The sequence below is a fragment of the Hyposmocoma kahamanoa genome, unplaced genomic scaffold, assembly GCF_003589595.1.
Source record: "Hyposmocoma kahamanoa isolate Upper Pololo Valley unplaced genomic scaffold, ASM358959v1 63, whole genome shotgun sequence".
Lineage (NCBI taxonomy): Eukaryota > Metazoa > Arthropoda > Insecta > Lepidoptera > Cosmopterigidae > Hyposmocoma > Hyposmocoma kahamanoa.
The window spans coordinates 24,631,335-24,647,276 of NW_020653851.1; the positions used below are offsets into that span (position 1 = coordinate 24,631,335).

General features: G+C 40.6%; 2 protein-coding genes across 2 annotated transcripts in view; one reads left to right on the forward strand and one right to left on the reverse strand.

Annotated features, from left to right (window-relative positions):
* Window positions 1–3,011: 3,011 nt before the first annotated feature.
* On the reverse strand, window positions 3,012–6,295 carry LOC113230312 (leucine carboxyl methyltransferase 1). The gene is made up of 3 exons (XM_026464188.1): window positions 5,652–6,295; window positions 4,195–4,378; window positions 3,012–4,117 (listed from the first exon to the last, which is right to left on the reverse strand). The coding sequence occupies exons 1-3, from the start codon at window positions 5,868–5,870 to the stop codon at window positions 3,528–3,530; spliced, it is 993 nt and encodes a 330-aa protein (XP_026319973.1). The 5' UTR covers window positions 5,871–6,295; the 3' UTR covers window positions 3,012–3,527.
* Window positions 6,296–7,347: 1,052 nt separating this feature from the next.
* LOC113230327 overlaps window positions 7,348–15,942 on the forward strand; it is a 9,116-nt gene continuing 521 nt past the window's right edge. Inside the window, exons 1-2 of the mRNA XM_026464205.1 lie at window positions 7,348–7,634; window positions 15,635–15,936. Of these exons, the coding sequence (XP_026319990.1) occupies window positions 7,562–7,634; window positions 15,635–15,936 (375 nt within the window). The 5' untranslated portion in view covers window positions 7,348–7,561. The remainder of the gene's footprint in view (window positions 7,635–15,634; window positions 15,937–15,942) is intronic.

Sequence of the window (15,942 nt, forward strand, 5' to 3'; positions counted from 1 at the left end):
TAGGGTGCCGCTACACTATTAAAATTTTCCGCCATTTTGCCGAACAGTAGCTTTCCTTTTGGTGACAGTAATCCTGCCACCACTTCCGTCAGTCATCCATGACTATCTAGAAATTTATTTAATTAAGTACCCAATCAAAGTAATTAATTAAAAGTAACGGGGCTATCAAAGTACTTTTGCAAAATAATTTTAAAATTTACGCCCGCGTTATGTGCTCATCCCTGAATGTAGAGATAAGGAATGCTGATGCAGCACCAGCGCCGGCGTCTCTGGTGGCTTCGAGAATTCAGTTCCAGTTCAAGCTTCAAACTGGCAGGTTGGTTCATACAACCTAAGGTTTGAGTTTTAAGACTCTATTATTGTGCTTTTAGTGAACTTAAGTGACTATAAAATACATTAACTTTTTAAAAACGCAACCCCGTGGCTTGGGGTTGTAATTCCTATGCGCTTCAAAGTTCGCGCCCTTTTCGTATTGTTTGATCACAGCATTAGTCGTTAAAAAATCGAACATCTTTTTTTTTATAATAACAAGTGACGGAACTTCTTTTATTTTTTTTCCATCCTCTAAGGACGGAACGAACAAGTCGTGTGACTGGTGGTAAGCTACACGCCTGTCCATAATAATTGTAGTGCCACTCAGAGCTTTAAATCGCAAAGAACTGAGGGGGCGCCACTACGACGCCCGTCACCCTGAGACATAAGTTGACAAGTCCCTTGTGCCTGTAATTTCACCAGCATATCCTAGACACCGGATATGCTGGGGTTTTTCTAAAAATCAACGCAATGTTGAAAAGGGCAAAGGAATAAATTATACGGGCGAACTTTATCCGATAATTCATTCATATCTTAACCAACAATTAAATTCCATTTGTAAAGTGAATATCGGATTCTAATTTTATTTGACAGTACTCTAAAATTGCAGCAAGAATAAAGCTACTATAATTTCATACAACGAAAGCAAAAGACAGTAAATAGGCATAGAATCTTGAGGTATGAAAATAAAATGCATTTTACGCTCCACTAAAAGTATATAATACATAACATCGTTAAGTATTTCATTGCATTGTAATATGTACATGACGACAGGAATGGGAGATAATGGTATTCAGGCGTTAAATTACGAAATAGCACAATAATGTATCATTTTTGCTATTCGATTTTAATAAGGAAAGCAATTTTTGGCATAAAAAGTAATACAATACACTATTATTAATATCATAACAAAAGATACGTAAAAGTCTATTCCATTTTAAAAATAAGTAATATCTTTTCCATGAAGTTATATTACATTTTCAGTTTTCTTCCACATTAAGCTGCACATTTGCTGCAGCCCTGAGGCACCTATAACTGAACGCCGCGGCCGTCCACAATTGTTTAATGAGCGATTCAGAGACCACCGAGGAGGTTCAATCGTCGATGGCGACGTCGTTCCGCCGCGCACGTTTTGTATGTATTCTCGGCCCGACGGAAATTAGGTATGTATAATAATAATATAATGTACGAACATTGTAATAATCAGTTATTTAAGTTAACATAAGGTGAGCGACGTTCCTCCGAAGCTGTAGTCCATTGCTGTTGGCCTTCCACTCTTGGATGGATCGCCGTATTTTACAACGTAGGTATATTTATTTACATTTAAGAACTACATAAACAATGAACAGTAATCACAAAAAGTTCTAAACAAATAATCGGCAAGAGCCCGCCCGACATAGGGTTCCGCCACCACAGGTCTCAAATTTTATTTTGTATTTTCAGTGTCTTTTTTTGCATTTTGTGCTATCGAGTATATATTAACAAACGTCTTCACGCCACATTTTTCATAATAGTTGTAAAAAGGATATTTTTGTTTTTCATAATATCAAGTGGCGGGACGAACTGGTCGTGGGCCTGATGGTAAACTATGTTATAATATACATACACGTGTATACTTAACATACATATACATGACAAAACTACGCAAGTTACAACTTTAACAATTAGTGGTTAAGTACTATATAGTTTGACTATGGAACCTTATTACAATAAGTTGAAGTTTATCGTGACTGCGCTAATCTAGGCATGATATGATTCAACAAGTTTTTCAACAAAAACAAGCAAAAGTGAGTGTCTTCAAAATATTGACGATTTGAAATCTGAATAATTAAAATATTAAAGTGGCGTGTGATGGTTGAGATTTTTTAAAGTAATATTGAATATTACTCAGTAAGAAGGATCGAAGTCTATTATTATTTTATAGAAAACCAATTTAAGGAGCCTATCGGAGATATTTTCTTTTTACTCTAATGTAAGTGTGGATTTGACCTCCATCTCACCTGATGGAGAGTGACGATGAGGTCAACGATGGAGCATGCACACCTAAATAATGCCTATTCACTCTCGTCTTGAAAAGGTCCAAGTTATAATGTTCAGGGAACAAGTCTGCAGGCAGGGAACTCCACTCCGTTCGCCATATAAATGTGGAAGCGTAACGCTTCGTGCGAATCTTTGGAATATCCACAACATAGGGGTGGAAGGCAAGCCTACGCCTAGTAAATGATGGAAAGGAGAAGGCGGAATGAAATCGTGTAATTCCTTCGCACACACTCCGTAATATATCCTGTAAAATACCGATAAGCAGGCAACTTTACGCCGGTGTTCAAGGCTCTGCAGCTTCGCCTCTACCAATTCCGAATCACCTATAAGCCTCTTGACACGCTTGTCAATTGAATCCAAGGTGGGCAGTTGGTATTTATTTATTTTATTTGGTGACAGTAGTACTTTATACACGACCAGACTTGTGCTTGATACAGCTGAAGCAACTGTCCTGGTGTGAAGTAACGCCTCACCCTGGAAAGGATGCCAAGCTTCTTGGCTGCATTTTTGGCCAAGGAGTCAATGTATATGCCGAAGTTCAGATTGGACGATAGGTCCATTCCAAGTAGCTGGAGACAGTCAGCTATCAGTATGGATATATCACGAAAAGTCGGAGTCAGCTCAAAGGGACTCCGTTTAGTGGAGAATAGACACGCCTGCGTTTTGGTAGCGTTAAATTTGACAAGATTGGCATCGCTCCAATCGGGGACTGCCTTGAGCGTCAAGTCTAAACGGCTAACCATGGACTCTCGTCAAGACTGGATTTCCTCTCCACTGACCTTCGCATTGGTCAAGTATCGTAGCTAACTGTGCTGTCAACGGCATGTGCAAAGGTACCTGGTATGCAGACATCCGTTTAGTTGCAGACAGTCCCATCAGAGAGACCATCAGACATCTATCGCCAATGTTCGAAAGAGTAGCCTTCTAAGACCAATCGAATGGAACGTTCACTGAAGAAATCCGATATCTAATTGCAAAGGTCAGATAGATTTGTATGCTAACAAATTGGGGAAACATTTTCGTTCGGGATAAAAATGCGACGGATATTCGTGTTTAAAATTTGTGTGAAAAGTTAGTCACCACGTGTCTTAAAACGTCGGCGAGAGGCTTCGAAGAAAGACATCGGCCGTCGCCGACAGAAACAGTAGTCGGGCTATGTACAGACGCCGCGGCGTCTACGCGTTGAGGTCCATGTCGGCGAAGAGGTCCCCCTTGGTGGCCACGGTGAGCGCGTAGTGCGCGTGCAGCTGCTGCAGCAGCTCGCGCTCGTCCAGCATCTCCAGCGCCTCGACGCGCGCGCGGTCGTCGTCGGGCAGCGCGCGCCACACCGTGTCCATGTCCCAGGCGCGCGCCGCGTCGAAGCCCAGCGCGCGCAGCCGCGCCGCCTGCGCCTCGGGCGCCTCGCACTGCCACGCGTCGGCCTGCACGCGGCAGCCGCGCGCCGCCAGGTTGCGCAGCATGACCTCGCCGAACTTGTCGGCCAGGTTGCACTGCTCGTACACCAGCAGCACCAGCCGCGGGAAGAAGGCGGCCAGCTGCGCCAGCAGCGCGCGCGCCGCGTCGCCGCGCAGGTACACCAGCACGCACTCGGCCAGCGCCAGCGTGGGCGCGGCGGGCGACACCCGCGCCGCCGCCAGCGCGCGCCGCACCTCGCCCGCCTGGCGCAGGTCGCAGCCCACCAGGTGGTACCCGTCGGCGTGCAGCTCGGCCCCCGGGCCCCCCGCGCCCCCCGCGCCGCCGCCGGCGCCCACCATCACCTCGCCGTCTGCAACGACCCGCGGCCGCGTCAGAGCGCCGGCCTCGCCGCCCGCCCGGCCGCCCGGCGCCCGCCCGCCCGCCTACCTTCGCTGGTGATCTTCTGCAGCAGCCGCTTGTTGCGCTTGATGATGTGGCACTTCTTGGCCGTGACGGCGGGGAAGTCGAGCTCCACGAAGTTGACGCCGGCGCGTGTCGCGTCTTCCAGCCGCCAGTACAGCGTGTCGAACCCGCACCCCAAGTTGATGATTTGACACTTGGTGCCGCAACGCTACTCGATTAAAACCAAACCGAATTATTAGTTACATAGCTACTAATATATAAATATTAGTAGCCGATGGGCGATAAGTTGCAATACACCCGTTCACTTTTCCACAATTTCATATTGCAGTAAGGCAAAACAAAATTAGTTTATATGCATGCATGCATGCGACTGACGAATACCGCCACCAGACCATCTAAATTGTTGTGAATGCACATGCCATTGTAATATTTGTAGAATGGACACGCTTATTGCGACAGCGTGCACAGCCACAAAAATAGTATCGGGAGATTGACATACTGATCGAGTAAACGTAACAAATGTGTCCAATGTAATTACAGTGTTAACTAAAAGTAGACTTTGATTTATCATCCTATAGAAACAGCTAAAGGTATTCAAGTAAGGCCATCATGTAAGGAACAATATGACGCCACTACAAATTTTCAACATTAGTATGTCTCTATAGTCACTAAGGATGTCAATAAATAAGTTTTACATTTTTGTTAGAGAAGTCGCATAAGGTTAACTAAGACAAGCAATTACAATTGACAGGAGTGTACTTAATTCTCCTTGTCATAAAACATATTTGTTTTGTCTAACCTGTCAATTTAGCTAGGATATTGAATATTCTACATTGCAAAACATTTCAAACCAAAGTGAAATAAATAATGTTGAGCGCATGTGGTACTTCAAAATAGTACAGTGACCTTGTGACCTTGTATAGGTCATAAAATTCAGTACAACAATGTGATGAGACAGAATTGGCTCATGAAATACACAATTTACGTTCTCCCTTGGCTTGACTGACACACAAACAACTTGAGAAAGGTGGCTGGCAGTGGCTTGATGCAGGTGGCACAAGAATGGGAGAGTTGGCGTGTTCTAGGCTTATATCCAACCGTGGATGCATACCCATTATGAAGATATAATTTTCTACACTCATGTTGTGTACTCATACATTATTTTTGTAGCCTTATTTTTTATTAACATTTCCATTTTGGGAAATTTTAAAAAATGTAATAAGGTTGTTTTACAAAGTAAGTCTAAGATCTCTTGTAGCATTTTCAACATTATTAATACAATAACTTAGCTTGAAGTTTTGTGTCCATATTTCTTGATGTTAAAAATAAGTTTTCCTTGGTCTTGTGATTTGCTTTAACGATTCTTGAAGAAGAACAAGAAAGTTAGCATAGTTGAAGGTAGTAATTAAGTATCAGTACAACCAAGAGTTTGAAGGTCGACTGCCAAACAATACGACCGGTGAAAACAAAATATGTCTAACCTCAAGAAACTGATGAATGAACATCTCCATGCCCTTGACGCGCGCGTAGTAGCCGCGGTTGATCTCGGGTGCCTTGCGCTCGGCGCGCTTCACGAAGTAACTGATGTACTCATCCTTCCAGTAGCCCAGCTCCACGGCGCAGCGCTTGCACTCTGTCGCGTCAGTATTCGTGGCGATGATGGCCTCGTCCTCCGCCGACCATGACTTTATGTTCTCCATTGTCTTGACTAGCTCCGGCACGGAGTCAATAGTGAAATACTACCCCTGACAGAGCCAGATTTTGCTGGTGGCTGCGGCGCACGAGCCACAGCCCTACCCCGGCTCTTATCGCTATCACGGATTCAGGACCACAACCATTAACAGTGCTCAGTAGGTACCTGTACGATTGTAATAATGTTTATTTTTTCTAACTGGAGAAATTCGTTTCTCTTTAATGATTCGAAAGTTCACGGTTTTTTAATCATTTATCATCTTGTCTTTCAGGTTCCACAATCAGTCAAAGAAGAATTTCAAGAATCACAAAATGTCACCACAAATTAGAAAGATATAGTAGGAATGTCACCACAGGCCAGTGTTGCCAGAATTTTGTGAAGTTAATTCGCCAATTTATGTACGTTACGTAAAAATCAAGAAAACAATTTTACAATTCTGTTTGCTGCCGAACATTGGGGAATACAAGCAATAACTCCATTCCCCACAAAATCTCTAATAAAGTTTGTAATTCCCCAAACATTTTAAGTAGTCTAAAATCGCGTTTACCTATTTCAAGCAGCCTAAATATCGCTGAGTCGCCGACCACTTTTTTAGTCGCCGCTTTTTTAGACCCCCTCAAAGTAGCCTAAATGCGAAAAATCACCTAATCTGGCAACAGTGCCACAGAGAGCAAATAATAGTTTGTTTTCTTTTCCATCCTCTAAGGTTTTCTTGTGTTTCTGGCACTCGCGGTTTACTTTTGTGACTTAACTTTTTTTAAGGAAATCTTTTGGAAAACAGTGGAAAGGAAAAATAATTTGGAAGAAAAGATCTGTTGAGTGCGATTTAGGTTAAATACAAATAAACCAAATAAGTAAACAAAAAACATATGACAACATTTGTCATTGTTATCTTAGCACATTTGTCAAATGATAGATTTGTGATTTCGTCATTTAAATATTAAATTATAAATATTATATAGATGAATATTTATAATTTGATACAATTTAAAGTTATAAACATTTACAGGACTCTAAAACAAAATAAGCTTTTAGTAGTAGGAAGATCTATTCCAATGGAGATGAGGACATAGAACGAAAAAGAATGATCGTATAAAGGACAGTCGAGTACAATATGATTTAGACTTAAGACTTTAGGGATCGTATTCTAGAACTTTACTCAATGCTCAATGCAAAGTCAAGATTGCACTGGAAACACAAGCACTGGAAATACGACTCTAATGGCAGGGACTTGAGTATGATTTCGAGTGCTTTAAACCATACTCAAATCATGACTTGAGCATTGAGTAGAGTTCTAGAATACGACCCTAGATCACCTATCTCTCCTGCATTACGGCGGGCGGCACGCGGCAGACGGCTAAACGAACTTCAAGGTAAGATAATGAACGGGTCCTTACCATATGATACTGAATGAAATCATTGCAATAAAAATAAACCCGATTTATACTTTTCCTTCTTCTTCTTTTTTTAAATGTTATGGCTCCATCGAAATAATCAATTTATGCTTTTCCTTATTATTTTTCTGTCGTGTTCGATGTTGTTTGTCTGTGGGTAACACGGTAATATCATTGTCAACATTGACAATGACATGTAGTTTGTGAATGACATTACCATATTACCCAGAGTACCCACCTTGTTAAACCATTACGATGGTAAATAAAATTGTTAGATAAGATTTTCGAATGAATTGAGAGGAACATGGCTGATGACGAACTGCCTGTAATCTTGGTGAGCGCCTCAGATTCCGCCGCCGCCGGAGCCTTCATCTCAGGTTGCACAATATTTTTCTTGCCTACCTTTATATTGTCCGAATCTCATTCAAATTGACGTCAGTAAACTTACTCGGAGTTTGAGTTTCCTAAGTTTTTGTTGTTTTTAAGCTAATGGTTTTACATCCAATGCTTATAATCGATGTCAGTTATTCTGCCATTGCAGAATATTGTTTTCCCTGTGGGGTAAGCAACTTTTTTCCAAAGGACCAAAAAGACACAACGTCAACAGGTTGTTTATTCCATTTGTTACAATGTCGTACTATAAAACCGGAAAAAGAAAAGTTGGTTTTGACAATTTGTTAGAAAGGCAATGGAATAAAACATGTAACCAATTTGCACAATTAACTCTCATGCACGTGGGCGAGAACAGATACAGAAAAGGCGGAAGTATTTGCTAAGCACCTGGCTGAAGTGTTTAAGCTGAATGATAAAGTGACCGATGAATAGTCTGACTGAGAGACAGCTCTAGCGCAGGACTTTCAAATGTGTTTGCCTCTTAAACCTGCCTCTCCAAGAGAAATTGCACTACTAATAAGATCATTACATCCAAAAAAGGCCCCTGGATTTGAACTTATCACTCTGAAAATATTAAAAAATCTCCTAAGGAAGTGCATTACATTTTTAACCTGCTTGTTCAGTGCCATTCTCTGGACGGGTCACTTTCCATCCACATGGAAGATTCCCCAGGTAATAATGATCCACAAACCAGAAAAACCGGAATAAGAGGCTTCCTCATACTGGCCCATAAGTGTAACACCTGTGCTGTCTAAGCTTTGGGATAGGATATTTCTCACCAGATTCAAACTGCTTATGGATGACTGCTGTGTTGTGCCATATCACCAGTTTGGATTCCGTAAATCTCACTCAACTATTGAGCAGGTTCATCGGGTATACCACACGATCCGACAGAGCTTTGAACACAAAGAATATTGTTCTGCAGCCTTCCTCGATGTGCAGCAAGTCTTTGATCAAGGGATTGTTGGCCAAGGTTAAAGACAGACTTCCACACTCGATGTTTCTTCTCATAGAGTCCTACCTATGGGGTCGTTCCTTCCAAGTTAAATACAGAGAAGCGAGATCAAACATGTACAATATTCTGGGAGGCTTACCACAGGGCTCAGTCCTCGGCCCGGTTCTGTATAACATCTTTACATTGACTTACCAATATCAGATAACATCACAGTTGCTATATAAGGTGATGACATATCCCTTTTGTCCGTTGACGTGAATCCTGTTAAAGGTAGCACAAACCTCCAACTGCAACTAGATCTTACCCACAGATGGTTCTGTAAATGGTGCTTCTGGGCCAGTGCCACCAAATCTCATTATATCACATTTGCACTGAGAAAAGGAAACTGTAATACAGTAAGACTTGGTAATTAAACATTACCACATTCTGATTGTGTGAAGTATCTTGGTTTTCACTTGGACAGACATCTCACATGAAAGCATCACATAAAACGAAAAAGAGATGAAGTCAATCTCAAATATCGTAACCTTCATTGGCTCATGGTAAGAAATTCAGCATTATCTGTAAACAACAAACTTCTAATCTACAACTCGGTCTTAAAACCCATTTGGACATATGGTATTCAGCTGTGGGGTATGGCTAGCAAGAGTAATATACGTTGTCTTCGACGAATGCAAAATTGTATCCTGAGCAAGGACCGGAACCACTTATCATTAAAGGGGTATTCGATTGGGTATTTGATAGACTTGTTTTCTTGTTTGAACCCTATCGATTCGGTAAGCATATCTTCGACTTACCCTAACAAAATGCTAACCAAATTGATACAGTTAGTTAGTTTGAGTAATTCGTTAGTCTTACAGAAAACCCCTAATAGGGTTACCCTATCAAGTGTTGGTAGACGTGGTCAAGCTATTTTAAACTCTACGCGTAATCAATTGGACTTATAATTAATTGCACTGCCAGAGAATAAAAAGTAACGAGAAAGGTCTCCCTCTCACTCTCCGCCCGCCCAATATTGCACGAAACGGTAACGAGGTGAGATGAGCCGTTCAAGGATGACTTTGATTATAAATAGTTTAAATTTATTTATTACGAACGAATCATATTATAGTAACGTATATGTATATGATGGTTGTGAATTGTGCCTTGTACGGCTATTTATCTTCATCTCAATGAAGTTTACAAACTCTTTACCAGATTTCGAATTTTCGATATAATATATTGCGATTTCTTATCAGATTGTTTATAGATAACACATTAAAAAGAAAATATTTTAGTGTAAGTAATTTGTAGTAGTGTTATTCACTTACCATGTTAAGGCTTTTAAATTAAGGTATATATTAATAAATCAAGGTCACAAGCCGTACAATGTACCTAGCTATTTTACACCTGGGGGTCTACTATCGACCTCCGTCCGACATCCGTCCGAAACAATTCCAAATAAGCAATACTTGACCAAATGAAAAGACGCATGATGCGAATGAAGCTTCATACTGGATACTTGTCTTTTAATTTTGTCGAAAATTACTTATTTGACAGTAATTGTTTCGGACGGATGTCAGACGGAGATCGAGATGTGAACTAATTGTACTACATTGCAGTGTGTGAAAGATATACAAATTATTACAAAATGCAATTCAATGACATAAAATTTATTTTAAATTAAAGAGATAAATAAACGTATAATTTACTCCAAATAAATAATTATTATTAACTGCCTCCGTTGTCGAACGGTTACCATACTGGGCTGCCACGCAGAGGTCCCGGGTTCGAATCCCGGGCCGGGAAAAGTATTTGTATGGCCTACAATTATTTTTCTCGTGACTTTGGGTCTAATTTGTGGTTGTCTATGTGCGTATCCATGGCACCCGCGGCCATTTTTCGACATGTGCTGTTTATTCCAAAAACGTATATCCTAGATCTCATAATTTAAAATGTTAATATTTATAACTCCCGAGCGACAAATGTGCAGTTATGGAAAAAAATATTTTTGAAATTTACTTAAATTTTATTCAGATAAAGTAAAAAAAATACTACACAATTATAAAAAAAATGGCGTACATAGTTTAAAAGTATACTTCTTAAGTAGCACCTCCAAGATCTATTAACAAACTCGTAACTTTGTTAGATATAGAGTAATGAATTATTTTTAAATTTTCGTTTTAATTTTTTTTTCCAATATTCCGCCGTATTTGAAAAAGAATTTACATCATTATTGAGGTCTGACATTGCTTATTACCTCACAAAAAAACGGAATTTAAATCACATGAAGTGTAGAAGTCATACCAAATTACTCGTATTTAATTTTTCAGAGTTGTCACTTTCATAAGGTACTGTTGTGTCTGAATATTATAGAACGAAATGGACTTATTTCTTATGTAGAATATTAATACTTTTTTCTTTATCACGCAGGACTACACATTCTTTAAAATCAAAGTATTTTCTTTCAATTTTCTAAATGTACTCCAGTACTGCAGATACAGGTAAAGGTATCTTCATATTTCTCTAGTGCGGGACTATGTTGAGTGTGTGCGTTATTATTATTATTATTATGTTTATTTTAAACTCTCGCCTCTCCCAAGGCCTAAAATACTAATTTTGAATTTTTAAATGGGAGAGGCGGTATTTCCCGGCTATGGCACAGTCGGCCGGGGTCAGGGACTCATTATTATTATTATTATTGTGCGTTATTATTGTGTTTCTTGGTTTTCGTACTTTGTAGTAGGGCGGAAATGCAAGATATCATATTATTGGATATCTAAGTGTAGAAAATTATAACTGTAACATGTGCGCCGCGCCGCCACTGCCAATGAATTTGACCAGCGTAAAATCAGCGTAGCGAAATTTGTTTTATTTAATTATCAGTTTTTTTTGTTAATTATTTACTATATTTTAATACAATATTATTTCCGTACAACTGAAATTATTACATTCCGACAACGTACCTACATCATATTTACAATTTTATTTTTGTGATTGTTTTTTACAAACATTCTTTTAGCTGATTATTTTTAGTAACAGTACAATATACCTGCTAAAGTACAAGTTAAAGTGTAAGAAATGTCTTAAATTAACACAAAGGTTGATTTAAACAAGGTTATAATACTTTTGTAAAGACTTGAAAAATATATGGCACGCGGATTTCACGCCGATCTTGCCGCCGCCGCCACCGGTCAAATAATCATCAGACGCTGCCGCCGCCGGCGCCGCTTTAGTGCCCAGTTCACGACGCGAAGATTTTTTCGTGCGGCCGCCGCGCGTTAACCGCCAGGCTACCACGCTTTCACGTACATTAATGGCGAATCTGAATTCTATTTATTAGGCAATAATATTTCAATTTCTCGGAAAAATACAATCGCGCGGTCACCGCGTAGACCAAAGACAAACCTAATGGCGTAAAGTTTATATTTTTGTTTGCTCATTTAAGTTCAATACTCAAACTTTATTGCTTTTCCATAATGTTAACTTGTTACTTTCTCGCAAAATTTGTATACGCGTTGGCACATGGCTTTTTCAAGTATTTTCGATGCTGTAGGTAGAAGAGCTATTAGGTAGTAAATTAATCTGATTTAATTATAGCTTTTTTTAACAAGGTGGGGAAGTTAAAACGTAATTGCTAAAGAAATAGAGCGTATTTTGCTATAACAGTTCGGTCTCTAAACACGTGCACGCGGTCGCCGCGGGTGCGCGCGCTATGGGATTCGTGTAAAATAAACGCGCCCTTACGATCAGCGCACATGTCTCTCAGCTCTTAACAGTCTCAACTGGTTATTTTTTATCAATAACAACTGCATCTTCCAGAGTATAGTCAGGCGGGTGCAATGGTATTTTTATTTAAAACGTCGTAAGCACTTTTTTTTCTAAAAATGCTTGGTGCATTTTGAGTTTTTGGTTGTGACAGAATTATTTTTCATAAGCATACACTCATGGCCCCGCACTAGAAAGACCCTGTGACGCGGGTGCCACACACACATAGACACCCACAAATTACATTCAAAGTCACGAATAAATGTAGATAATACAAATAATAATTATGTTTTTCATGTATTTACATTGTTTGTATATTTCTTTGCACTTCCATAAAACGGTTGAGTGAATAGACGCGAAATTTCTTTTGCACACGGAAATGTCATCGTTATTCCCAAAATAGGCGAACACTGTGTTCACTGTGTCAGTTAATGATAGATTTTGGTTTTTTTTCATAGACATTTCAAACACTTTCAACAGATTTTTTTGTTTCATCTCCATATGAGCTGGCAATCACTTCAGGAAGATGTAGAGACCCGGCTACGACTTTACTCAAATATCATTCCTTGACCAATCTTCTGTACCCTTCAAAATTTGGGCGTTGCATAATACTTACATTTCAAAACGGGAATAAACGCGATAAAGCAATTTTAATAGGTATTTTTACACTTCTTATTCGTATTATCCCAACGTTTCGGCCAATGCAACCTGGCGTAAAGCCCGTGACCACGGCCAGTGCGGTAGATGTGAAAACACCTATTAAAATTGTTTAACACGAAACGATTTTTTTGATGTAGCAGGCCACGAGGACGGCGCGCGGGACATGCATTTTTTTTGACAGTACGCTCAGCCTGATCTTAAGTAATAACTTTCCATTTTATTCACAGCACGCCACGTGTAATCTTGAGTAACCTTTGTAACAGGCCAGCAGAAGAGCCAAACAATTGACTGTGTCTATATTGTCGGCTTGCTGATGCAACCTTTGACTGATCAGGGACTAGAAAAATCGAAAATAAAATTGAATTCCTAATTGTGGTACGGCGGCCCACATGGTCTGCTGAGTGAAATTCGAATAGGTATACATAGTGGCTTGCCGCACTTGGCTTGCCGCACTTGGCTTTTTGGCCGGCGGCCCACACGGCTTGCTGGTTAACATTCAAAGATACGTAGTGGCCTGCTACTGTTGAATTTTTGTGAACGGCGGGCGGCCCACGTAGCACTGAGACTATTAAACACGTTAATTCCCATATTGAAATGTTACTGTTAAGACGTGCTCTGGTTGGGGCCTAGAAGGATATCTCTGAGCAGAGCAGGTCAGCTTTCGCTGTGCCTTAGTGCCATAATGCACTTTTCGAACTTTTTTAACCACTAACCCTTCCGCACCTCAAATAATGGCAGAAAGTTTTGTTTGAGAAATAATGCGTAAAGCATCTCCCCTCTCCCGTGATGTATACTCGAACGGGTAACACTTAGTTAATGGTAAGTGGTTATTGATCTACCTCTTACCCACAAATATAGTAGTTAACCTTATTCGAAAGGATTTCCAAATGATAGGCTAACACAATTGTAAGGGAAACCATACCATTTAATAGGGTTTCCCTATCGATAGGATTGATTGAGGATGAAAGGGTTTTCCGGTCCTTGATCCTGAGGGCAATAGTCAATGCCCCTTGGTTCACCCGTAATTAAGATCAAATCCATGATCATCTAAACGTGATATCGGTAGCTGCTGAGATCGACCGACATAAAACTAAGCACAACGACTTTCCTGCCACCCGAACCCTCTCATCGCGGAACTTCTAGATCCATCAACTATGGTCAAACGGCTTAAGTCAGGCCATGTTCTATATTTGGGAGGTGCGACACTAGCCGCTCCATCAAAAAACGTCTTCTTTCGTTCAAAAGATTTGCTTGTGGCCTGGCGGCCGATTGCAAATAAAATAATAATAATAAAAAAAGTCATGGTAACTCATGCACATGGTATGTGTAATTTTTTAATTTGTTCATCGTACTTGCTCATAAACAGTTTCATGACATGCAGTCAACCATAATGCCCTAAATTATCCCCACGAGCTTTTCATTACGTTATCGCTTTATGGATTTTTTGAATAAGCAAAAAATATTTATGTTTGAAAAATCTGAACGTATATTTTGCATAAACTTGAAGTATAAAAAAAACTAAACTAAACATTAATATACCGGTACAAAAAAGGTTCACCGACTAGCCGCAATTAGTATTCCACTTGCAAGTTTCCACAGCCCGTATGCGGCGTAACATCAACTATAGTTTGTGCTAAATAGTGTAGCAGTAGCGATCACTATCACCCTTCTACCACTGTATACGTCATTTGTGAAAACGATACTGTCCAATGTGCCTATAGTAACGTGCGAAAGCTTTATCGTTAGCATATCGTGGTAGAGGACACTTTGACGTACAGACAACCTTGGGGGTAGTAAACATTTAAACAATTTGATAGTAAGGAAATGTATTGATTATGTATTGTGCCTTTATTTTAATTTTATTTTGTAATAAAAGTAAATTATTTTTTTAAGTATATAATTAAAACCGAGTGCCTATGAGTGCCCGCCAGGCGAGTGCCTTTGAGTGCTACAGAGTTCCTGTGAGTGCCCAAGTACCATGTAACGATATCAATTCTCTGACTATTGTTCACATTGACGCTTGAAGTTAAAATCTTAACATTGTGCAGTGGAAGTTTCGACCGCATTCAGTGGAACCCGACAACACACTTTAAGCAGCTGGCTTCGACTGCATGTGTTTGAATTTGGTTTTTTTTAGATGCCTGTGAAATTGTTTTTGCATATTATAAGGAAATTGATATATTTTATATTTTTGAAATTTTATAAAGGTGAAGAAAGTGTATTTATTTATAGTTATTATGAACAGAGTTTTAAATGTCAATTTTATTTAGATGTGGTAATTATGCTAACATAATTCAATATTTATTTTTAAGAAATACAATACAATAATAAGAAATAGAATAACTCATAATTACAATAATAAAAATGTGATGTTTACAAACTTCAAATACAGAATGAGATGCCTCAATTTCATTTATTTTTTAAGTTACATTATTGACTTTTAGTGTGATATTCATGTGAAGTCAAAATTGCGATAGTTTTGTAGGGAATCGGTCGGTCGCTGCGAAATGCGCATTCGGGATAAAAGTCGGGTGAACGGCCGCTATCGCCACGCTATTCGGCACAAACTACGGCCCCGCGCACAGTTCCACCGCGGACCGTTGAAGGAAGAATCGGTTGCAGATTTGATAGGCGACGAGGGCGAGGAGGGCGAGGAGGGCGAGGCGGGCGCGGGCGGGGGAGCGCGCGTGTGGCGGCTGAACAACAAGTACTACAGCGCGCGCGTGCAGGTGCGGCCCGCGGCCGGCGAGGCTCTGGCGCCGCGGGTGCAGGCGCACGTCGTGCTGCTGCAGCCGCACGAGGCGAGTACCGGCCGCGGAGGCGGCGGCGCGCGCGGCGCGGGCGCGGCTGACGGCTTTCCGCCGCAGGGCGCGGCCGAGCTGGAGGCGCGCGCGGCCGAGGCCCGGCGGCTGCCCGCCTGCGCCGTGCGG